The following is a 24,435-nucleotide window of genomic DNA, read 5'->3' on the forward strand; positions in this document are numbered from 1 at the left end:
ATTTGCTTGGTACTGCCACAATATTTGTAAAGCTTTTTGAAGTTCTTAACAGCAAAACTGCTCAGTAGAGTAGCTGTCTTTGTGAGCTGACGAGAAAACTAAAAGTGATGTTTTACATGTGCATTTTATTTTCAGGTTAACTGGCATGATTTTGCTTTTTTCGATCCGGTAATGTATGAGAGTTTGCGGCAACTTATCCTCGCTTCCCAAAGTACAGATGCTGATGCAGTTTTTGCAGCAATGGACTTAGCATTTGCAATAGACCTATGCAAAGAGGAAGGCGGAGGACAGGTAAACAGCAGTTACCCCGTTACTCAGACCATTCACCCCTTTTTGCTATTAATTGGAAATGGATGGATGCTTCTGTAATATTAGTGGCCAGTTTAACAAAACATATGGCTGAGGAAAATCCCCCTTGGAATATGTTTCCATTATGTGAGGTAGTTGTAAGTATTTTAAGAAGTTGGATTTTTTTATATTAAATATTATTTTTCACAATATTTTCCTAGGTTGAACTTATCTCCAATGGTGTAAATATACCAGTCACTCCTCAAAATGTTTATGAATATGTCCGAAAATACGCAGAGCACAGAATGTTAGTAGTTGCAGAACAACCTCTACACGTAAGTAGTATGGTTGAAAGGCATTGGCTTATTTTGATGTTTTCTTACTCACATTTGATAATTTGCATAGAACTGTGTCTTTGAATCGATACATCACAATTCCTGCGCAGTCCCTGAAACTGAGCAAACAACAGTTGCCAAGAGGGTTTCTACTGCTCACCTGCAGGATTATAAGGCCCCTGTGAAATTTACAAATAGCACAGGAAGTGCTGGTCTTCCTTATGATTTGAGTGTGAGCATATTATTCTTCAGGCTCTGCTCTTCTAGTTTCTCCCCTTCTGGAGGAAGGAGGCCAGGTGTTTTGTTTTTTCCGGCTGTCACTTCTGACAGCTGCTGCAAGTTGACTTTTTAGTTTGTTTGGCCATTCAATCAGGAAAAAGAGAAGTAGAAATTTTGTATTAATACCTTGAGATGAAAAAAGTATCTCGCTTGATGTTTGTGATTATAATAACTTTCTGGGTGGTGAAGGTGCTGCCTTATTGGCCAGTGATTCCTATGCAGAAGTAAACACAAGCCATGTCATGAGGAACAAATGGGACCCCTGCTATAACTCAACATGCTGGAAATCGGGTGTCCGCAAATGTTGGCTGACCTTAATAGCCAGGCCAAAGCTTGTAAACACCAAGGGTTGGAGCCAATGTTAGTAATACTTGGAATAGACCCATGGAAATTAAGGGGCATTGCTTACTTATGTCCAGCAGCTTCAGTACTCTTGAGTAGAACTTTGTTTGCTGCAACCCCAAGATTCTGCCTCTCCTCTTGTTCCTGACCTTGCTCTGTCTCTCTATAATAATAATAATAATAATAATTTATTATTTGTACCCCGCCCATCTGGCTGGGTTTCCCCAGCCACTCTGGGCGGCTTCCATAGAAACAAAAAATACAGTAAAATATCACAGATTAAAAACTTCCCTGAACAGGGCTGCCTTAAGATGTCTTCTAAATGTCATGTAGTTATTTATCGCTTTGACATCTGATGGGAGGGCGTTCCACAGGGCGGGTGCCACTACCGAGAAGGCCCTCTGCCTGGTTCCCTGTAGCTTTGCTTCTCGCAATGAGGGAACCGCCAGAAGGCCCTCGGCGCTGGACCTCAGTGTCCGGGCAGAACGATGGGGGTGGAGACGCTCCTTCAGGTATACTGGGCCGAGGCCGTTTAGGGCTTTAAAGGTCAACACCAGCACTTTGAATTGTGCTCGGAAACGTACTGGGAGCCAATGTAGGTCTTTCAAGACCGGTGTTATGTGGTCTCGGCGGCCGCCCCCAGTCACCAGTCTAGCTGCCGCATTCTGGATTAGTTGTAGTTTCCGAGTCACCTTCAAAGGTAGCCCCACGTAGAGCGCATTGCAGTAGTCCAAGCGGGACTTGGCCATGTAAAGTTCTCAGTTCTCCTCCACAACTCAGAAAGCCCAGTACAACCCTGTCGCCAAGCTCCATCTTCCAAGTGCAGGGCTCCCTTCATAATGCTTGCCAGAGGACAATAGCTCACTTGCCATGACAAACAGATTTATCTGCCAGTCATTGGTTCTTTCCATCTAGTTGTGCAGTAACCAGCCAATATGCAGTTCCTGGTAGTGTTTAAATTAAAAGTTATTGTGGCTTTTTCAGGCAATGAGGAAAGGCCTGCTGGATGTACTTCCAAAGAATTCATTAGAAGACTTGACAGCAGAAGATTTCAGGCTTCTCGTAAATGGCTGTGGTGAAGTTAATGTGCAAATGCTAATCAGCTTTACGTCCTTCAATGATGAATCAGGTATGAAATTATTTGTGTAATCCTTTAGTCGTGCAGCAGTAATCTTGCTCCAGACTGCTTTTTTCCCCTTTTCATATTGGTTAGACAAATGCAATGTTTTCTGAAGCATGCAGACTATGGGGGAAATTCAGTGTGAGCAAGCATTTGTGTTTGTCTGATGGAATGATCTCCCCTCTCCTCCTGTCACATGCTGATCTAGGGGTTCTTCCGGCCCTCCAGAATAGATTTTGGGGGAGTGAAGAGGGAGAGAAAGCCCTTTTGCCCTAGTGGGAATCCTTGCTCAGAGTGCTAGTAGAATGGGTTGGTTGCATCCATCCCCGCGTCTCTCCATTGTATTTGGAGATTTTTGCAGATCTACAAAAATCACAGTGCAGATGGCCTATCTGTTTCTCCTTCACACCAGTCTCTTCAGACCTTTCTAATATAAACTATTACTTACAAATTAAAGTAGTCTAGTGAAACCATGTCCTTAGATCTCTCTGTCTGCTCTTATTGGCATTTTAATTCATAGTTGGTTGTTGCTATTTGCACAACCAGAGTATTTCCATTAAGTCCAGTATCTGATATCCACAACTAAATGTTATTATCTGCCTGCTCTTCTGTTAATTTATTTCATTTTTTGAACAGGAGAAAATGCTGAAAAGCTTTTGCAGTTCAAACGTTGGTTTTGGTCCATAGTTGAGAAGATGAGTATGACTGAAAGGCAAGATCTAGTAAGTATTATTTCTTTTGGTCAACATATGGGATTTGTTAATCCCTGTTGGTACTAGATGACTCCACATTGGGGAGAAAAACAGTTTCTTATTTTAACTACCCCAGTATGGTATCATTTCTTCCTGGACCCAAAGAGCAAGTTCAGTCACTCAGGAGTTTGGGATTTGGAGTCTCTTCAAGATTGGTTCCTCTTGGTACATTTCCAACCTCTTTTGAAACTGGGGGGGGGGGGGGGGGAGTATCAAATTCAGAATATAATACAGAGTCTGCCATAAAAAAAGAAAATCAGTAACATTTCCCCTTGGGCATTAGTTCTGATTTCAACATTTGAGTTTTTTAAAAGACTGGACAATGAGAATCTCAAGTAGATTACTTTTAGTTACTCTCATAAAACTAATAATGAGATGGTCATTTTCTGAAATGCTTCACATTTGTTATCTGAGCATTGTAGATTTCTGTTACTGGTTATTAACCAATTCAAGCTTTGTGTTAATTATTTTCTCTACCATAGAGCTCCATTATTTGTGGAAAAACAAAGAATCAAAGATGGTGCTGACAGATAACATCTTAAATATTGTTTGAATCTACAGGATTTTGGCATAAAGGGATGTAACATTAGTAACAGCGATGTGTGGACACGAGGGACTAGGCTAGTGCCTTAAATGTCCCCAGTAAATTAGAGTATTAAAGTATTTAAGCCTGGTGCCTGCTTCCCAAAGCCCAGAGCACAATGCTCTGATGGGGTCCAAGAGTCCTCCCTCCACATTCCCAAAGGCCGATTCTCATGTGTGTGACGTCAGGACATCATGTATGCAACGTCTCTCCGCCCCCCCCCCCCATCGCCCTCGCAAGCTGGCGCTTCTGGCCCTAACTGTCCCCCTACGATAAATTTCACCGCATGCCACTGAAATATAAAATGGGCATGTGAATTCCCCCCTCCTCAGATCATTAACAGGTCACTGTTTGTTTGCACCTTAGGTTTATTTCTGGACGTCAAGCCCATCCTTGCCCGCTAGCGAAGAAGGATTTCAGCCCATGCCATCCATCACGATAAGGCCGCCAGATGACCAACACCTTCCTACAGCGAACACTTGTATTTCTCGCCTTTATGTCCCTCTGTATTCTTCTAAACAGATTCTCAAGCAGAAGTTGCTACTCGCCATTAAGACCAAAAATTTTGGTTTTGTGTAGGGTATAAAAAAGTGTGTATTGCTGTGTAATATTAATAGCTAGTTTTTTTGTAGATTTTCCATTTGTCTATAAAAGTTTATGAAAGTTAATGCTGTCATACTCTCCCTGCTGGTATTGCAATGACTGAATGCAACATTCCTGTACTAAGTTTGCAACCCAAGGGGCCGAAGGAGCACTAGCAATGTCGGACTGTAACCATTTGCTAGTTGCCGGCTTCCTGGCCAACCCCAGCCAAAGATGACAGCAGAACAATATAAATTACACTGTGATTTAGCTTTTTGCCGGGGGAGGGTGGGGAAGGAATATGTAAAATGTTCTAAGAAAATTCACTGCTGCCTTTGTGGAAAGTGCTTCAGCAAAGGTTCTTGTATAGAGGGAGTAGGGAATTTCAAAATAAAAGATGAAGTATGTTCTGTGTTTTATTTTAACTTTTTTTTTTAATGGTGTTTAATTTTGTGGTTGGCTGCAGTTGTGCATCATGTATATTGAACTTGTAAAAAGTTCTTGCCAGTTAGAGCTAAGAGTTGAAATCATTCACGTTTGCTTACAAAAAAAACCACTGCCATTGCAAGTTTTGTCTCTTTGCATTGGGCTCTGGCACACAAGTACCACCACTAATGTTTTGCATGTAATCTGTATACCTTAGTGAGGATCTTTTTGTACATAACAAGGAAGCCAATGCACAGTATTTAATCGTTCACAATCAACATTTTTGTATCCCTCTTTCCTTGAGCAATCAGTCAGAAGGTTGTTCCACTTCCAACTCCAACCTGGACACTTGTTCTGCTGTGTCTCAGACTGTTTAAAATTTCAGCCTAGGCACTACCTGGTAACTGTAAAATGTTTATAAGATCATGATTATTTGAAGGTACATTTTGAAGAAATTTAATGTTCGTGAGCAGCTTAACTACTTTTGTATCTAGCCTTTTTTAAGTATCTTGTTACAGTTTTTAATAAATTACAGACAAAAGTACAAAGTCATACTGAAGAAACAATAGTTTTTATTTATATAGCCTGTATAATCCTAGTTATCACCACACACTACAGTCGTTCACTAAGCCACTCTAAATTTCATAAGTGAATAAAACTCATTCTCATCTTCAGTCGAAATGGAAAGGAGTTCAGCCCACATTTTACAGTTAGCAGAACTGCCCTGCCCTGGCAAGCTCTCTTGTTTTCACCAGGCTGTACAAGATGGAGGCGTAATGTAGTTTTGTTCAATCAGCACAAAGAAAAGTTTGCCAAATGTATTGTGGTGCGCTGAGTGCTTGCTTTTTTTTTTTTTTTTAATTAAACATTTTTACAATGAAGGGGAGAGAGTCCTATTGTATTTCAGTACGCCAGGGTCCCGTTTTGTTTAGTTCTTAAGTGATGTATGAAAGGGGGAGGCTCTGTGTTGTTGCTTGCTCACCATCTCCTACTAGACATAAAACTCTTTCCATTATTATTGTTGGCTTCAGTTGTTCCCCTGTCCCCGTGGTTCTTGGCTGGGGGATGGGTGGGGGAGAGAACAGCACATCGCTGCAAACTTGCTTAAATTTCTACCAAAGTGGGAAACTGCTCCTCTCCCCCACTCACCCTTAACAACAGCATTCAAGCCCCTTTCTGCCTTAGCTTAAAAATAGAATGGCTGCCTTCTACAGAAAAATCTAACTCTGACAGGCCTTGGGGAAGCTCGCTAGAGCACATCTCTGACCTCCATGCAGTAGGCTCTGAAGACTGTTTGTTCTCTTAAAGGTGACTGTGCCAGACTTGTATAGTTAGGGAATAACTGCAGGTGCTTTTAAAAATATTTTTTCCCCCTGCATGTATTGATGAACTAATTAGTTTCCCCCGTGACAGCCCTTTGAGGGATAAGGATGGAGTTTCTAGTGATGTATTCAGTGGATATAAAGTTTTGGATTCTGTCCCTGAATCCGCTACTGGCTTTTATGGCAAGTTACTTAATGTCTCTGGGCCTCTTACTCACATTCTGTAAAATAATGATAGCTACCTACCTCACTGAGGTGTTGAGGCTTAATAAGGTTAATCTCTTCCAGAGCCCTCTTATGAAAGGCTGTGTATATTGTAAAGTATTGTTATATATAACCTGTGTATATATAGCATATCCATATGTTATATGTATAATTATGTATATAACATAGCTGTTTTACAACAATCACAGCAGGATAAAACTACACAGTCAACAAGCCCGATATAGTAGCCTAAAAAGAAAATATATACATGTAGAAAACACTTTGCTGATACTCTAACCGAAGGGGAAAGCTAGAATGATTTATGCTGTAGTCATTGACTCAAGATGTATATGTAGCTATATAAATAGCTTTTCTCTGTATATTTGAACAGTATCAAGCTTTTCATAAGAAATGTTTATTAAAATTGTACACCACATTGCTGTCTGGCTTAAGTTAGTTTCTTTTAAATATGTGGTATAGAGTAAAAGAAAAAGCAATAGGAAAACTTTAGTTCTTTGAAGCTAGATGTGGTTCCTTCGATTGTGCATTGCAACACACAGTGCTGGTTTGAAAGCTGATACTAATGCTCCCAGATTTCAAAATGGAACTGGGTTTCTTCTAAAGCCTGTTTCCCTGGTAGTTATTGAGCCCATTGGCTTGAAGTTAACATGTGTGAGTCACTGGCCAGCTGACCATGGGTTCTTGGTCTTCTACCAGGAGATGGTGTCAGCGGGTAGGGAAGGGGTTGTCTGTCACCATCATCCACAAGGACAATGTGAGAGAGGGTCAAGCACCACAGCCTGTTTGTGCCACATTTTATTATTGTGTGTTCACAATTACTCCCTGTATATTGCTTGTTTTTGTTATTTTTCCATTAGTTCAGCCTAACCTGAGATGGAGTGAGCAGCAAATGTTTAATGGGGCCTCAGTCTTTCAAGCAGACATACGATGCAAAACTTGTCTCATTTTGCAAGCAGCAATTTGAAACTAAACATTAACTTGTTCAGATATCTAACAACTGCTATCTTACATATCCTTTACTGTTTGGCAAGCAGGCCTGCGCTACCCAACTAAAACAGGCAAATGTAAGAGCAAACATATTAATCACAGTACGAAGGATTTGAGATGGGACATTTAATAGTAAAGACACCAGTAAATCAACACATGTAAATCCCTGAAATAAGCATCTTGGTAAACTGAAAAGTACAGTACAAGTACTGCAAAGAAAGACACAAATAAGAATTACGCGGCAGATAAGCCTTCACCAATGCTAAGATGGTTTGCAATACAGCTCTCCATTATGTGCCAAGGGGTTTGTGAAAGTTGCAGGAGATGGATATTTTATTTCACTCTACCAGGCACCTGCAGGCAAGAGTGATCTTGAAACGATTGAAATATACACGAAATCCATTTGTTTTAAGGCTCTCTAGCTTCCTAGGTGAACTGATTTTCACGGTTTACTCTGGTCTTGGTGGAGTTGATTCTTTATAGTCTTATGCACCTCCATCTATGGCATCATCTTCAGTGTACTGCATGACCCACAAAAGTGCTGCATGAGTTTTAGGATATATTTTTAAAAAGCAAGTCTGGTGTGCATTCCAGATAAATATTTGAATACCACCGGATGAAATCTTTTGAAGCTCCTTAAGTTGCAAGAATTCCAACACAATCTTCCAAAAGCTTTTTTGGCTGGCCAGACACTGAGCAAAGGTCAACTTTGGAACCAAAGAGAGGTCAACAACAGATGGTGATTATTGCCGAATGAGCTAATGCCCAACCCTCTTTGCAGGGTCATATACCTAAGTAAATACTTTTAGTGAAGCAGTGTCCATTCAAGTTACCTTGGAGGCTGAGATGGGCATATGACATCTTTCAGCGGAACATTTCTCAAGTCATCCCTCTGGCTTGGATTGCAGTCATTAAGTTATAAACAGGATGACAAATTAATCCTCTGGGTTTACAGCTTTATGTATAGGCTACAGACATGTATATAGCCTATAGCTTTTCAGAGCTTTGAAGGTGGTAATAGAATCAGAGGGTAGACTTCACTGTTGCGCTATTACCATGGCTCCATCAGCACAAGCATTTCAGCTTGCTAGGTGGAACGATCTTGCTGCCTCCCCCCTGTGAGTTTTGAGGGCTCTCCTGACCCCCTGGAGCTGATTTGGGGGGCCTATGGGGGAGGAGAGGGGAGATTATTCTCGTAGTAGTGCACTCCTCTCACTAGCGCAACTGTTTAGCTGAATCCATACCACAGAACCAGAGAGTTTGGAAGGGACTTTGTCTAGTCAAACTGCCTCCCAATGTAAGAAATGAACTTCATTTCAACAAAATATTACAATTCTGAGCAATTGATCATACAACTGAACACTACCTTTAAAAGCATACTGGAACAAGAAAGTTTTAGTCACGTATCTGAATCTCAGCAAGGAGGGGTGTCTGCCTAATTTCAGTTGGCAGGGAGTTCCACAGGTTTGGTACCACCATACTGAAAGCAGTGTCACTGCAGTTCCTCCTCCTTGGATGTTCTGCTCCTTAGTGCTTGAGTGTTATTTGTGGCCAGGAGTGTCTCTTTTCTAACCAGAGGGTACTTTTGCTACACCCTCTCCTGATAAACAAGGAACAGACCACTGTGATACATGCCCTACTAACCTCAAGACTGCACCATAGGCCTGCCTTTGAATGTTCAGAAATGACAACTGATCCAAAGTGCAGCAGAATGATTACTAGGCACGCCAAAGAGACCGCAGGATACCAGTCCTCAGAAGAGCCGCTCTGGTTACCAATGAGGTTCCAGGCCGAATACCAAGTGCTACTTTTAACATATAATCTCATGCCTTCTTCCTGCTTAAAATTTCTCTTCATGCTGTCAGTTGATTTCCAGTAAGGCAGCTTACCATTGAAAGGATATATATTGAGAGCTACTTGAGTGCTTTGTAGGATTAGGTCCCTACTTTCCCTATTGTTATTTTTACTATTTGTAGTCTCTCCGTTATCAAGTCCAGACCGGTTACACCCCTGTACACGATGGTCATGGGGAAGGGCAAAGCTGTGGTCTGCCTCTTTAGAATTGAGGGAGCCATTTCTGGTCAACCAGAAGCACCAACTCAGTCAAAAGAGACGTTGCCTTTTCTAATTTGCTGTTAATTTCCTCCACTGTTCTTGCAGTCAGCAGACAGTGGTCCTTGAGTATTTCCGCATAGAGCAGTGCCCTCTGTGATAGTAGTTCATGGGCGCTCGTCTCAGCATTCTCCCCTGGGTGATCTCCACCCATTAAAGCGTCCTCACCTACCTGGGAATGTGCTCTGTTGGATGTGGTAGGTTCTGAATTCTGTCCTCTTACGAAATCATCCAGTTACCCTGCTTGCACTTCTGCTGTGGGCTCACTTCTGGAGATGAGACCAGTCGCTTCTTTTTCCTAGTCATTTCCCTGGAGATGCAGCCGCTACTAATTTCTGCTGTAAATCGGAAAGCTCGGCGTCCTCCCAAAATAGAGCAATTAATCGCCACTTCTGCTGATAATTAGTTGGTAGACTGAGTCGAGCTGGAGCTAATTAAGGCTTTCCCCGATACTTTCTAGGACTTTCTCTAAGACTTTTAACTTGAGCTTTTAACTCAAGCTTTGTGAATATATTTGTTAAGGAAAAGCTGCCATATGTTGTAGATAAAATACTGAGGCTGATAAAAACTGCACAGCTGATGCGGAGCCATTCTGTTGTCCATTCACCCCATTTGGAGAGATCCTCGGGAGCTTTTTGCCATTCATTTTTGTTTTGACCACTCTGATCCCTTCAAAGCACTTTGGGCACTGTAGTTTAACCTTCACAGAACTACAATTCCTTAACAAACTACTGGGCCCGTAATTCTCTGTTGGTTGAAATGTGCTTAAAATGGGTTTTAAAGATATAGGCGTGTACACAGCCCAATCTGGTGTCCTTCAAAAGCTTGGTCAAGTTCAATCTCTGCCTCTTCAGGTAGAACTAATAAGTGCTCTTAAGGGAGCAAGATCCTCTGGGATGATCAGTTTAGCATAATAACAGATCTCTGGAACTGGAAGGGAGTCCCACTGTCATCTATTCCAAACCCCAAGCAATGCAGAAATCTCAACTGAAGCACCCATGGCTGATGGGTGAATAATGCAAACTCGATTGCATGTTAAAACATAATTTTACATACCTTCTAGTTCACATTTTTTTAAGCTTAAACTTCTTCCCGGCCACTGAGGCGGAGCGCTGAATTGAGACGGGTTATTTATTAATTTAATTTTTGTTTGTCTCGACCTGTGTCTGCGCCTTGACTTAAAGGACGACGACGAGGAGGAGAGACTCAGTTTTGCAGAGGGAGAGCGAGCATTTGCCTTCCCTTTCGGCCGCACACAATCCCGCCTCCGGGAGGAGGAGCCTCCGAGTCGTGGCCTCTTCCGACGCCGCTGCCCTTGCAGGTCCGCCGGTTGCTGCTGCGCGCAGGTCCCCGTCGTCGGCGCCGCCTTCCCTTCGCCGGCGTTGCTCCCGGGCCGGGCCCGCTGCGGGGCCATGGGCGAGCAACGGGAGCGCCCTGCGTCGTGCGGCGCTGCTAGGCCGCAGGGGGACGAGGTGAGCAGGGCAGATTGGGATCTCCGTCTCCCCGGATGTGTGCGCGCGTTTCCTGGGGATCAGGCCCCCGTCGAACCCGGAGGCCCTTACACCCGAGCAGGCGCACGCAGGATCGAGTTCCAGGGCCGCGATCCTATGCTCGCGCTTACTCGGGAGTCAACTCCGCCGCGCTCCGTGGCTCTGACTTCCGAGTAAAACTTAAGTTATATAATACGTCATTGAGTTTTCAGCGAGGCGGCGTAGAAAACCAGCGCACCCTCTACGACTCTTGTGCTCGTTTACTTTTTGAAAAATTATTTATTTGGTTCTTCAGATAAAGTTTTACAATCACATATGCAACATACATCATAAAAACAAGATTCCCAAGAATCTCCTGGACTTCCCTCCTCCCCTTTCTGGGTCCCAGTGTTAGTCATTTACTCCTGCATCTTTTATAATAATCCAGATCTTTTACGTCTCCGTTATATTCAAAATTCACCATTAAACTACAAGTGTTATTCCAATCCTACTAACTATTTTAACTGTTTAGAATTATTTTTAAGATAAATTATAAATTTCCCCCATTATTAAAATTTTGGTCTTCCTGATTTTTGATTCTTCCGGTCATTTTTGCCATTTCGGCATAATTCATCAACTTAATCTGCCATTCTTCTCTGGTTGAGACTTTTATCTTCTTTCCATCTCTGGGCCGATGTTATTGACCACTCGTTGTGTTCTTGCTTTAGAGATTGTTGCCGTCTTCAGGTGAGACTGAGGATGGTTTAAAACCGTGCGAAGAGCCTCTTTTAAGGAAAAACCCTCGCCGGTTTGTCATCTTCCCCATTCAGTATCCAGACATTTGGAAAATGTACAAGCAGGCACAAGCTTCCTTCTGGACAGCAGAAGAGGTGAGTGTAGCAACATGCAGATGTAAGGGTGTGTTTGTGCGTGCAGGTGTGTATTCTGTGTCCTGCTGTGTTAGAGGCATCACAGTTTCCACAATGACAATGGGGTTCCTATGCAAACAAAGCAAGCTTAAGTCTATGCTCGACTTGCGTAGTTCAACACCACTTTCAAGTCGTTTCTGAAACATTTCAGGACATTTTGGAAGAGGAGGCAGCTGGGTATCCAGTTCCCAAGTGGCTTCCAAATGCCTTAGAATTTGCTATAATTCTTAATGGATAGTTCTAAGAATTTGCCTAATTCCATTTTAAAGCCACCCAAATTGGTGTCCACAGCTACATCTTTTAATGAATTCCATATTTTGACTAGGCACTGTGTGAAGAAATACGCCTTTTTGCCTTGAATATTCCAACATTCATCTTCATTGCATTACCTCCTGTTCTGGTATTATGAGACAAGAAGAAAAGCTTCTCCACAGAATGCATCTTTTTATATTCCTCTATCATGACCACCCTTACTTGCTTTTTTTTCTAAACTAAAAACACCTCAAACATTGTATAGGCTTTTTTCGTAGGGGAGTTCCTCTAGCCACTTAAGTGTTTTGGTTGGTATAGGAGAAAAAAAGAAAGGAAGGGTCAAGAGACCTAGGAAAGCCAGACTTTAGGGACAGCTAGGAGAGAGGGTGACGAAAGACTGACTCCATTCACTGATGTCACAACCACACCATACATTATTTTTTTTTAACTTTATATTTTATTAAGGATTTTCTTGTTTTACAGAAGTAAGTGTAAAGCCTCATTGTTGTTTTTCCATGTAACATTTTTACAAATCCATTTCATTTGTTGAGGCATTAGGAGGAGAAGAAAAGAAAAAAGAAAAGGGAGGGGGTGGAGAGAGGGAAAATGGAAGGGGGTGGGGTCGGGTGGCGGTGTTTCTATTATGTTTAATGTATGTAGAGTTTGGGGTCAGCGTTGTTTGTGTTGTTCACTTGTGTTCCTTTGGTGGTGAGAGAGGTTGGGGTTGGCCTAGGGTGTGATTGTTTGCTTGTGATTGGCTGTGGTGATCTTTGTTTTCATGTGTGAGTGGGGTGGGTGGGTGTTTTGGATCAGGTTAGCCATATTGATTTGTATGCTGTTGGTGGATTATTGTCATTGTCCTGTTGGGCTGTGTATGTGATAAAGGGGAGCCATACCACACCATACATTTAAGGCACTCTTGTACCACTTTAAAAGTCATGGCTTCTCCCAAAGAATTCTGGGAGCTGTAGCTTGTAAAGGGTGCTGAGAGTTGTAGATACATAACTAACACTTGCCTCAAAGAGGCTCACGTGGTGCTGTCATTGTCATGTGTTTGGCACCAGGCAAAGACATTTGTCTTCTCCCAGGCATTTGAACACTGATATGGGCCACTGATAATGTGCTGTTTTAGGTAGTCTTTCTGGAAGCAGCTGGTTCATCTTTTTGTGTCTGACTTGTTGAGTGTGGATGAACTTTAAGCGTATTAATAAAAGGATTATGTGGCACCTTAAACTCTTAATACATTTATTACACCACAAGCTTTTGTGGACTAGAGAAAGGAGAAAATGGTAAGGCGGTAACTGAATGGCAATAAGATACAAAAATTGCAGTCAGTGACACTGAGAGCTCAATATATGTTAGATGGTAGATATTGGTTTGTTTTGGTTTTGTTGCTGTTGTTCTTTTGTATTTTGTGTTCTTATCTTGTATCTTTGTGTTGTGAGCTGCCTTGAGATCTACAGATGAAAAAACAGTATAGAAAATTAATAAATAAAGAATTTGCCATTTCATTTCCCTCAAGAGTTTCTTTTGTCTTACAGAGTTATTAATGAACCACTAAAGTATAAATTTGCAATGAATTTTTCTTCTTCCTCACAAAGGTTGACTTATCAAAGGATCTTCCTCACTGGAACAAACTGAAACCTGAAGAAAAATACTTTATTTCACATATCCTGGCTTTTTTTGCAGCCAGCGATGGAATTGTGAATGAAAACCTGGTAAGTTACTTTAGGGGCTGCTTTTCTAACCCTGTGCTGCCTGCCTTATTTGCTATTTCAGCACCTGCAGTCAAGCTGATGAAACACTTTGGCATTTGACCTCAAGGCTTATTTGCCATTAGTGTTTTGAGCAAGCAGTTCAAATATTTAAGGTCCTTAGATAAGTTGGCACTTGAGGATTGCAGCTCCAAGGGTTGATAGGAAACACCCATTCCTTTGGCCATAGTTTCCTGTCATCTGATAACTACATCAAATGTAGTGCTTTCCAGTGATGGTAGAATCATGCACCCTTCTATGAGTTGTTAAGAATGTATATGTGTGAATTACCTCTAACCTTCTTTTGTTGTCAGGTGGAACGTTTTAGTCAGGAAGTGCAGATCCCAGAAGCTCGCTGTTTCTATGGCTTCCAGATACTAATAGAAAATGTTCACTCAGAGATGTACAGTTTATTAATAGACACTTACATCAAGGATCCTGAGAAAAGGTAATCACCGTAAGTATTGCCACAATATAGAGGATTTCTGTATTGTGTTCTTTCCATACTGAATGACTCTGTCCTGGTTCAGACATAACAGGAGAGATCACTACAGTGGTACCTCAGGTTAAGAACTTAATTCGTTCTGGAGGTCCCTTCTTAACCTGAAACTATTCTTAACCTAAGGTACCACTTTAGCTAGTGGGGCCTCCCACTGCTGCTGCGCCGCCGCTGCACGATTTCTGTTCTCATCCTGAAGCAAAGTTCTTAACCTGGTACTATTTCTGGGTTAGCAGAGTCTGTAATCTGAAGCATCTGTAACCTGAAGCGTCTGTAACCCGAGGTACCACTGTATAGCATTAAGCCACAGTGGGACTTGGAGGTAAAAACATCTACTTCCTCCTTTCAACAAACCACAGTTCACTGTGACTTCTCAGCTTGGGAATTGTGGTTTGTTTAAAGCTAAACTATGGTTAGGAGAGGATGCGGGTGGCGCTGTGGGTTAATCCACAGATCAGAAGGTCGGCCGTTCAAATCCCCATGATGGGGTGAGCTCCCATTGCTCGGTCCCTGCTCCTGCCAACCTAGCAGTTCGAAAGCATGTCAGAGTGCAAGTAGATAACTAGGTACTGCTCTGGTGGGAAGGTAGACGTCGTTTCTGTGCGCTGCTCTGGTTCACCAGAAGCAGCTTAGTCATGCTGGCCACATGACCCGGAAGCTGTATGCCGGCTTCCTCGGCCAATAAAGCGAGATGAGCGCCACAACCCCAGAGTCCACCACGACTGAACCTAATGGTCTGGGTTCCCTTTACCCTTTATGGTTAGGAGAAGTCAGAGCCAAATCATTCTTTCAGATGATTCCGACGTTTCCAATCTCCTCACAGGTATGCTTGCGGCGAAGGTTCATTGCAGCTCATTATCATAGCAGGAGTTTCATTAAACTCAGAGCAGTATGTGTTTTTGTGCTTAAAAATAGGAACCAATATTCATCAGAGTAATCCAAAATTGAACTTTTTTTTAAAAAAAAACCTTCCTCTGTGTAAATGATACAAGTTAAGAAACTGCATGCATTTGTTTAATTTGAATAATTCAGCTTCAAGTAAGTATGAGAAAGAGCAAGGAACTGCATGGTATTGAGGCCCTCTCATTGACCTCTAGAAATATAACTTCCGAGATTCTACAAAACACCTTCAAGGCTCATGGCCAGTCATATGGACTAGAAACATGATTTTAAAATCGTGATTCTTGAAATGCTGGGAATTCTGCACCAATTATGGCTTCACACAGCACTTTCATGAAATCGCAGAATACATGCAGCCCTGAATAAAATTGTGCAAAATTACAAAGATGGAAAATGTGTGTAGCTAGGATAGAACGGTGAATAACTTTTTCCATAAAGGGGCTGGATGTGAGAAATGACGTAAAAAGGTAGAAATCAGTTGAATACTGGTTTCGTCTCTCTCCCCTATCCAGTTCATATGGTTTTTTTATTTATTTAAAGACAGAGCAGTCACTAGGTTCACTAGTGGCTTCCCTGGACAGGTGTCCAGTCTGTCCTACCATACCAGTCACTGTTGACCAAAGGGTGACTTTTCCTTCAGAATTAATGTGCTGAAATGAAATAGCCTTGTCACTCATGCTGTAAATTACTCAGTGGTGAAACGAGTTAATATTTCCTTCTAGTTTGAAGGCAGGTTCTGAAAAAGGTTTGTGCCTTAACGTTCTTCAAGATGCAGAAGCTTCTTGTTTTGCCACAACGTGCACACATTCAGAAGATCATTTAGTCATGTATCTGTTACGAGAGGATTGAGCCATCTGTGGGTGACCCCCTGCTTCACCGTGATTGAACTTGCGGTCAGGGAGGCGGTGGAAGGAGGCTGCTTGTATCATCTCATTTTCCCCACACCTCTTGCCACTTGGGGCTGCACAAGGCCCTGATCCTGTTCGGGTTCTGAGTTTGGCCCAGATTAGGCTGGGCCCCGGAGTGATCTGGGTGGAATAGGGCCTGATCAGGATTACCAAATTGGGTTCCAAACTGTATTGGGGTGTCTTGCACAGCCCTAGGGTGGCATTCAACTATGTTTTACCCTAGCTTAGTCATGTTCATTAATTTCGGTGGTCCGCTTTGGGTAAAACAGCTAAACCACCCATGTTGTCCGATGCACGGACGTGATACTGGTGCCTCAGATTCTTGCTATCTTTTGGTTTGTTTTTTCCAGGGACTTCTTATTTAATGCTATTGAAACAATGCCGTGCGTCAAGAGGAAAGCTGACTGGGCACTGAGGTGGATAAGAGACAGGGAAGCCACTTTTGGTAGGTTGCTTCTGAGTAATGCATTCCCACTATACGTGCCTTAGTTGAGATAATGTTTTTGAGTGTTCTGAAGTTGTTTAATACCTCTCAGTGTAAGAAACTGAACTGGTATAGAGTAAGACTCTACCTGAGTGGGAGACCAGGAAGGAGGGGCTATGGTGTTGGTTTGTGTTATCCTGTGGCTGAAGGTGGTTGAATGAGCTGGTTATAAATTATGCTTAAGACTACCAGGATTGGGGCGTTTTTGGAGAGGAGGGACACTCGAGTTCATACTGCATTTTTGCATTTGAGTTTTGTGTTCTGTAAAAAATATTTTGTTTTCTTGTTAATTATGTTGCTTTCAGTGCAGATTGTTACTGTATTTGTACTGGAATTTCCTCTCCTTTTATATGTTGCAACATTCTATTTTACAGTTTGAGGGGTTGGTGTCTGAACTTTGTAACCATAATGTGTGTGTGTGTTTTTTTTATCTCCCCTGAAACAGGCGAGAGGGTGGTTGCTTTTGCTGCCGTCGAAGGGATCTTCTTCTCTGGTTCTTTTGCGGCTATATTTTGGCTCAAGAAAAGAGGACTGATGCCGGGCCTCACTTTCTCCAATGAACTCATTAGCCGAGATGAAGTAATGTGGGGGAGGGGCTGATGTTCAAAATGGGGTCCAGTCTTGTTCTCTGAAAGCAAAACCATCCAAATAAAAGAGTCACAGATAGTAGAAATCCCCCCACACTTGATTTTTTTTTAAAACAACCAGTAGTATGTGAATTGTTGAAATAAAATAGTGTAAATGTATCACTTTAGATTAAGCACAGCTCATTTTAATAAGAATGATGTGTTTTCCCCCAACTAATAATGCATGTTGCTGTCTTGAAATTTTTAAAATATGAAAAATCAGGGTGGGTGGATTAGAAGCCAACTTGGCCCTGTCTGCATTATACATTTAAAGCAGTATCATACCACTTTAAACAGCCATGGCTTCCCCCAAATAGTCCTGGGGACCATAGTTTGTCAAGGGGTGCTGAGAGTTGTTAGGAGACCCCTGTTCTCTTCTTTGCTGCTTTATATTGCTGTCTTATCAATATCTTCTGGCTAGTTCTATTCAGTTTTTTAAATTGTGGGTGGGTGTTGCTGTAAAAAGCTTGGCCCTTTTAACGTTTACTTTAGGATGGATGGATATATTTATGTATGTATTTAAGGCACGCACACACACACACATATATATATGCACCTTAAATAAATAAAAGTGGAAAAAGAGAGTTTTTGCTGCTGGTTTGTAGAAGCAAGGTGAGTGTCCCTTATTTTCCATTTCATTCTCATTTTTCAGGGACTCCATTGCAACTTTGCCTGCCTAATGTTTCAGTACTTAGTGAATAAACCTTCAGAAGAAAGAGTCAGAGAGATTGTTGTCAATGCAGTTGAAATTGAACAGGTGAGCAGACGAGTCTCCGGGTTTCTTCTTCTGCATCCAAAATACTATTCCTCTTAAAAAGTCAGGTGCCTGCTCTACTTCACTTTTGCACCAGTCTCTGTTTGTCACTGCAGTTGCTTCAGGATGGAGCACCTTGACATACATCTCCAGATCTCAATGTGTTGTAGCTGTGGCTCTCTTTAAAGTGGCCTCTGTTAACATGGTAATCAGACTATAATGGGTTATTCCTAAGTAGCTGGAATTGTGCTCCTCCTAAAATATTTTACCTTTTTCTAATTTACAGGAGTTTTTGACAGAGGCCTTGCCAGTTGGCTTAATTGGAATGAATTGCACTCTGATGAAACAATATATTGAGTTTGTAGCAGATCGGTTACTTCTGGAACTGGGCTTCTCCAAGGTAAGGTAGCTCAGGAAGATATAAACATTTAACACTAGTCTCCTTACAATGCAATCCTAACCATGCATTCTAAGAAGTAAGTCCTGTTGAATTCAATGGGGCTTACTCCCAGGTAAGTGGGGTTGGGCCTTAGGAAGTTTTGCCATAGTCATTTGTTTCAGGGTTGTGCCTGAGCTCTGTAAGCACTTGGAAATAAAATATACGATGTATAGAATAAAACCAGGAATGTTTTGACTAGTCCTTCTTTGGTCAGGTCGCCTTGCAAAATACTGTACATCTTATTTACTAATAGTGTTATTTATTTATATCGTTTTGTATCATTTATTTCAGAAAATTTGTATTCCACCTTTCTGCAGCAAAATAAATAGTGTGCAGGGTGACTTGCAGTGTAATGTTACAAGTAACACATTGTTAACAAATAACGTACAGTGGTACCTTGGTTCCCAAACGGCTTAGTTGTCCAACAGATTGGGTCCCGAATGGCGCAAACCGGCGTAAGTGTTCCGGTTTGCAAATGTTTTTCGGAAGCCGAACGTCTGACGTGGCTTCCACGGCTTCTGCAGCCTTCCGCTTGAGTGCAGGAAGCTCCTGCAGCCAATCGGAGGCCGCGTCTTGGTTTCCGAATGGTTTTGGGAGTCGAATGAACAGATTGTGTTAGAGAACCAAGGTACCGCTCTATGGTAAAAAAAAGAACACAAGTAAAATAAAACAACAAAAGAGACAATAGAACACTCACTGAAATGTGAGTATCAGACATTAGGGCCCAATAAGTCAAATTAAAATATTGTCTAAGAAGTTATGACTCGGAAGCGGTGGCTGCTTCACCCACAATATACCACTGGGTGAAGCAGACACCATGCTCTGATTCTCATATCAGCCCTGAGCGATGTATTGATTGATACATCGCCCAGGCTTGGTTCATGTAATGCCAAAGTGGGACTTGTCATTCTGTCTCAATGGCCTCAGAATATGTGTTGTCAGTTATGAAATTTAGCTTTGGTAAAGGTGCCTGAGAAAGTGGAAGAGGTGATAATTCAGGAGCTGCCATATAGCAGGCAGATAAGTAACTGCAGAAGAATTAAAGCTTTGTTGCCTTTGCTTGTGCCCAGACAAGGCTGTGGGCAGAATTATTCTACTTGTTTTTTATTAAATTTATATACCTACCTTCATCCCAAGATCACAGGGTGGTTTACAGCATAAAAATACAAAAGCAAAGCACAAAACAGCTAACATAACAACAACAAACCCTTCTCCACAAACTTATTTAAAAGGCCATAGTTGTTTAATCAGCCAAAGGCCTTGTTATAGAAGGGTGTTTGGGTTTTTTTGCTATTAAGAGAAAGGAGTACTATCTCAGTAGAAAAGGCCTCCAGCAGTTATCTACCAGAAATTTGTAGGAATGTTGTCTTCCTTAGGCCAGTAACTGCAATTTAATAATAACTTTGCTTTTTCTCAGGTCTTTCAAGCAGAAAACCCTTTTGACTTCATGGAGAACATCTCGCTGGAAGGAAAAACCAATTTCTTTGAAAAGAGGGTTTCGGAGTATCAGCGTTTCGCAGTTATGGCTGACACCAACGATAACGTTTTTACTCTGGATGCTGACTTCTAGGATTGCCTTCTTCAGAAGACGAGTGTTACAAAAAATGTTCACGTGCCACTTACCTGCTTGAAAAGCTGCTATTTCTTCTACTGGAAGTAGAGAGTTCTGGGAACATTTTTCCATGTTTCCGCACATGATGAAGTTTTTTATATGACATATTTATTGCAGATGGTGATGTAAATGACTGTGTGTGTGGGGGGGTCCTCTTTACCAAAAGTCCCTTTTATAATTCATGCAACTTTTCTACTTAACAGTTTTTGAGTCATACAATTGTGGCATTTGTGCAAGCCTCAATTTGCTGTTTTATGTAGAGCAGTAAGGCTGCAGTCCTCAAGATGGCCCAAGCCACCTTAGGATGCTGTGTAAGTGCTGCTCAGTGGGTGGAGAGGAGTTCCACTGGCAGAACAGTTCTTACACTCCCAGTGCACCCCTAAAATTCTCCGTTAGTGTACACGTAGCGTTGAAGATGTGCTGTGGTAGGGCTTGAAACAGGATGGATTGCAGCAGGCCTTCGGATCTGCAGGATCGAATGGCCCCACAGAAAGGGTCCTGGAATAGGCATAGTGATTCCCCCCCGCTCCCCTTCTGGCTAGAGCAAGCAGCAGGGGTTAGGCAGTGCCACATCCTCCACCATGGTGCCCTCCTTTATCCCATGCCGCCCCCTTTAGAATTGCTTTGGTCAGCTGTGTGTTGAATCACGGTAATAACTAAAGCTTTCATTGCACTGAAAATTTGTTCTTTCATTCTCTGGATTCATTGAGCTGAGATGCACACACACTCTGCATTTGAGCAACCATATGATCTTACTAAGCCAAGATATGCACAAGCCTTTTACATATACTGTACAAGCAGTTCCCTCGTTCCTGAGCTATGATTAAAGCAGGCCAGCTCTAATTAACCATGATTCCCTGTTTGGTTTGAATGGGAAACTAGAACTACCTGCTTCTGAATAAGCCAGGGTATTAAACCATATATTGAAGTTGGTTTGATAACCCACCTTGTTTCAAGGCAGGTAACTGAAGTTTCTCAGTTTCAATGAGACAGGAAGCTGTGGTTAATCGGAGCTTTCCTGGTTTAATTGGGGCTCAGGCAGACAGGTTTCATGTGCAAGCAGAAGGCTTGTAGCTGTGATCATCTGAGCTAGACCAGTCCTTCAGAGGAGCCAGCAGAGATTACTCCAGGATCATTCCTCCTTGTATCAAAGAGTATGGAAAGCAAGCTTGAAGATTGTCTTCCAATCTGTATCCAAGGCCAGCAGGTATTTTGCAAAGTCAAAGTCTTATGGCTTTCTTTCTGCAGTTAGGATATGGACTGAAGGCACGTAATGCAGTTAGCTTTTTGAAGCTAAGTCAATAATAATAAATAGGTGTGGGTCTTGTCCAGGGCGTGGATAAACAACCACTTGGCTACTTCATGTATGTCACATTTTGCTCTTGGAAGGAAAAGTGGGATACCTAAATAACACCAAGAGCCAAAGGCAATAGATGTTCTTAGTGCTCAGTTTGAAATCAGGGTGCCTGTATCCTTGGCATGTTGTTTTGCCATTGTGCATGTGCCTTTCAAGGGGTACAGGCATACAAGCAGCTCCTATTGTGCTGTGCCACATTTCTGTGACTAAGAACAGCAGCTATACAGAAATGGAAAGGGGTTCAGTGGAAATGGAAGAGCAGTGTGTGTGGGGGGGGGGTTAGGCAGGTTTTTGGTTTTTTTTACACTGCCATACCTTCTTCATAAAAAGGACGTGGGTGGCGCTGTGGGTTAAACCACAGAGCCTAGGACTTGCTGATTAGAAGGTCGGCGATTTGAATCCCCGTGACGGGGTGAGCTCCCGTTGCTCGGTCCCTGCTCCTGCCAACCTAGCAGTTCGAAAGCACGTCAAAGTGCAAGTAGATAAATAGGTACCGCTCCGGCAGGAAGGTAAACGGCGTTTCCGTGCGCTGCTCTGGTTCTCCAGAAGCGGCTTAGTCATGCTGGCCACATGACCCGGAAGCTGTACGCCGGCTCCCTCGGCCAATAAAGCGAGATGAGCGCCGCAACCCCAGAGTTGGTCAAGACTGGACCTAATGGTCAGGGGTCCCTTTACCTTTACCTTTACCTTCTTCATGAATGGTCTTAAGCATTGAATTGGATTGTTTCACCCTGAAAGCAATACAGTATGTTGGAAACTCCGCTGAGTAGCAAAAATTATTCTCACTCCACAGGGTATACTATATTTTCTCGACTTCTTGTTGGGGGAGGGGGAAACACTATTTCAGTTACCAATGCAAGTGGAGCATAGAATTAACGAGTGCTCAGTTCAGTTGGAGGTGAATTCATGCTGTATGTAAACATCCCTGGGATGGCGTAGTTGGTAGAACATGAGACTCTTAATTCCTGTCTTGTGGGTACGAGCCCCACACTGGGCAAAAAAGATTCCTGCATTGCAGCGGGTTGGACTAGATGATCCTTGTGGTCCTTCCAACTACAGTTTGCCTATGACATAAAGATTTGCAGTGCATGGCAGAGCTATAGTTGTAGCGCTGACGACTGCATTAACTGTTGTCACCACATTTCAAAATGGCGGGGCTATACCAGTGTGGACAGTTAGACTGAATTGCCCTTAGAGAGGCAGATGGCCATAGTGGATAGAGTTTTGAATAGAAACTCTGGAGGCCTGGGCTCAAATCACCTTTCAGCTATGAAACTCACTAGGTGACTTTGGGACAGTCACACAAAACTTTCCGCTGCACCTACCTTGCAGGGTTCTTGTCATCATTTTGGGCAGCAGGTGTCATGCTTGTAGCTTTGAGTTCCTTGAAGAGAGGACATGGAAGGAGTAAATAAGAAAAATAAGCAATTACTTTTACATGACAGGGAAGGGTGGGTTCCTTCCCTGGCTTAAGATTATTTCATTTTAACCTTCTCAATAGAGGTTTCTGTTAATTGAACTATATTTTGCAATGAAACATGGTTTAAATTCATGTAACTTATAAAGAACGTTTATGTGTACTTCAGAAAAGGAATATGACAACTGCCTGTTTTAACACTTTATTTTCTTTAGAAACCATAATTCTGGTTACTCGAAACAAGTCCAGCTTCTGCCATAACGTGCTCCAGGAGGACTAATCATAGAGTCTGAAGACTTCTGGCTGGAAACTTTGGCCATCTCTTCACTGTAGCTCTGACTGCATGAGTGCCATGTGGTTGACTATGTGTCCTATAATATGTCTTGAGTAGATGTCACAATACAATATCAGAATTGGGTCTTTTTTTAAAGAAACTTATCTTCCTTATACAGCATGTACTATAAGCATCAAAGCCAGAAACTGGCTGGCCAGAGTAGTGAATGGGGGAAAGAAAGAAAAGTTGAGGTTGAATATCTGAAAAGGTTTCAATCAAGCCAACCCTGTTTGATGAATAGTCGAGTCCATTTTGGCTTTTAATATTTCTTAGCCCTTTTGCGTTACCAAGGGCATTTCAGTCTTTGTCCCCAATCCAGCTCTAGTCAATCTAGTGACTGTACATAAGGATGGGTATTCCTATTTGAATAAGGATGTCCGGATGGTTCAATGGATCCCAGATCATCATTGCAGTGCGAATGGCCAAATGGCCAGAGGTCTTCACAAAGATGTAAATCAATTACGTTGCTGGATCCAGGCATTCACAACGCATCTTATAACAGACCTGTGTGAGGGCTGGTTATTCCTTTGCTCTTCCAGGGCCTACAGCAAATGAGTAAAACATAACACAAGATGGATTATATAGAAACTTCATGACAGAGCCCATCATTTTTGAAATGCCTGCAAGCAGCTTTACCTGCTCATTCCTGTGAGCCAGATGTATTCTCGCAACCCGTTTGCAGCTGTAGGAGAGTCTGTCCTGCGACCAAAGAAATTACCGTAATAAGGGCCCTCAGTATGTGAGGAGGACAGGTGTACTAAAGAGGGACAGAAGAAAAAGCTTCCTGGTTTGGTGTTCCTTTTGTTTAGAAAAATATACAGCGGCACAAATAAAATTTGCTGGAACATCCTCTACCACCTGTGGTTTTCATTTTGCAAGTTTTCCTCTTATTTCACAAATAATAGTGCATATTACTTTTGTGTCAGCTCTGATGTACTGTTTGAAGGTACCGTCGCCCTGTGGCAGGCCACATTCAGGGCACGCAGGCAGTCTGAGGTCCAATCCCTGGCATTTCCAGATAAAAGCAAGTGGTGGAAAAGGTGTGAGATTCTGCAGAGCCACTGCCAATCAAAGTACACAGTGCTTGACTGGATGGACAAATGGGGCAGGATTCAACCACCGTGTCCCATCAATGCAAGGATTTCTGTTTGCACAGTGGGACTCCCTGCAACATGCCCTGCATCCATAAGCATTTTGGCTGTCCCTGTTCAGAGCTTTGGACGCTACTGCCCTGAGCAGTTTTCAGCACCTTTGGCTTTCTCTTCTGTGCTCAAAGGGCTCCTGGCTTTTTAAGATACCTGGCTAAAATCTTCCCACTCTTTAGCCTTGAATGCTGGTGGGAATTTCT

General features: G+C 42.4%; 2 protein-coding genes across 20 annotated transcripts in view; both read left to right on the forward strand.

Annotated features, from left to right (window-relative positions):
* The window catches only part of UBR5 (ubiquitin protein ligase E3 component n-recognin 5), a 67,343-nt gene extending 61,755 nt beyond the window's left edge, over positions 1-5,588 (forward strand). For all 19 annotated transcript variants that reach the window (XM_083450795.1, XM_083450799.1, XM_083450800.1 and 16 more), the window contains 5 exons: positions 136-291; positions 510-623; positions 2,229-2,373; positions 3,001-3,086; positions 4,066-5,588. In XM_083450795.1, coding sequence (XP_083306921.1) covers positions 136-291; positions 510-623; positions 2,229-2,373; positions 3,001-3,086; positions 4,066-4,278 — 714 coding nt within the window. In that variant the 3' untranslated portion in view covers positions 4,279-5,588. The remainder of the gene's footprint in view (positions 1-135; positions 292-509; positions 624-2,228; positions 2,374-3,000; positions 3,087-4,065) is intronic.
* Positions 5,589-10,666: 5,078 nt separating this feature from the next.
* On the forward strand, positions 10,667-23,941 carry RRM2B (ribonucleotide reductase regulatory TP53 inducible subunit M2B). The gene is made up of 9 exons (XM_083450836.1): positions 10,667-10,825; positions 11,551-11,712; positions 13,605-13,721; positions 14,072-14,205; positions 16,415-16,509; positions 16,994-17,127; positions 17,827-17,931; positions 18,215-18,328; positions 19,785-23,941. The coding sequence occupies exons 1-9, from the start codon at positions 10,766-10,768 to the stop codon at positions 19,935-19,937; spliced, it is 1,074 nt and encodes a 357-aa protein (XP_083306962.1). The 5' UTR covers positions 10,667-10,765; the 3' UTR covers positions 19,938-23,941.
* Positions 23,942-24,435: the final 494 nt, after the last annotated feature.

This window comes from Podarcis tiliguerta, assembly GCF_965153285.1.
Source record: "Podarcis tiliguerta genome assembly, chromosome: 7".
NCBI lineage: Eukaryota > Metazoa > Chordata > Lepidosauria > Squamata > Lacertidae > Podarcis > Podarcis tiliguerta.

Excerpts from the sequence above, each read along its gene's own strand:
- RRM2B (XM_083450836.1), top strand. The coding sequence starts at position 10,766 with ATGGGCGAGCAACGGGAGCGCCCTGCGTCGTGCGGCGCTGCTAGGCCG. Across the intron at positions 17,932-18,214 it reads ATGCAGTTGAAATTGAACAG|GAGTTTTTGACAGAGGCCTT; the intron begins GTGAGCAGACGA and ends TCTAATTTACAG. Across the intron at positions 18,329-19,784 it reads TGGAACTGGGCTTCTCCAAG|GTCTTTCAAGCAGAAAACCC; the intron begins GTAAGGTAGCTC and ends GCTTTTTCTCAG.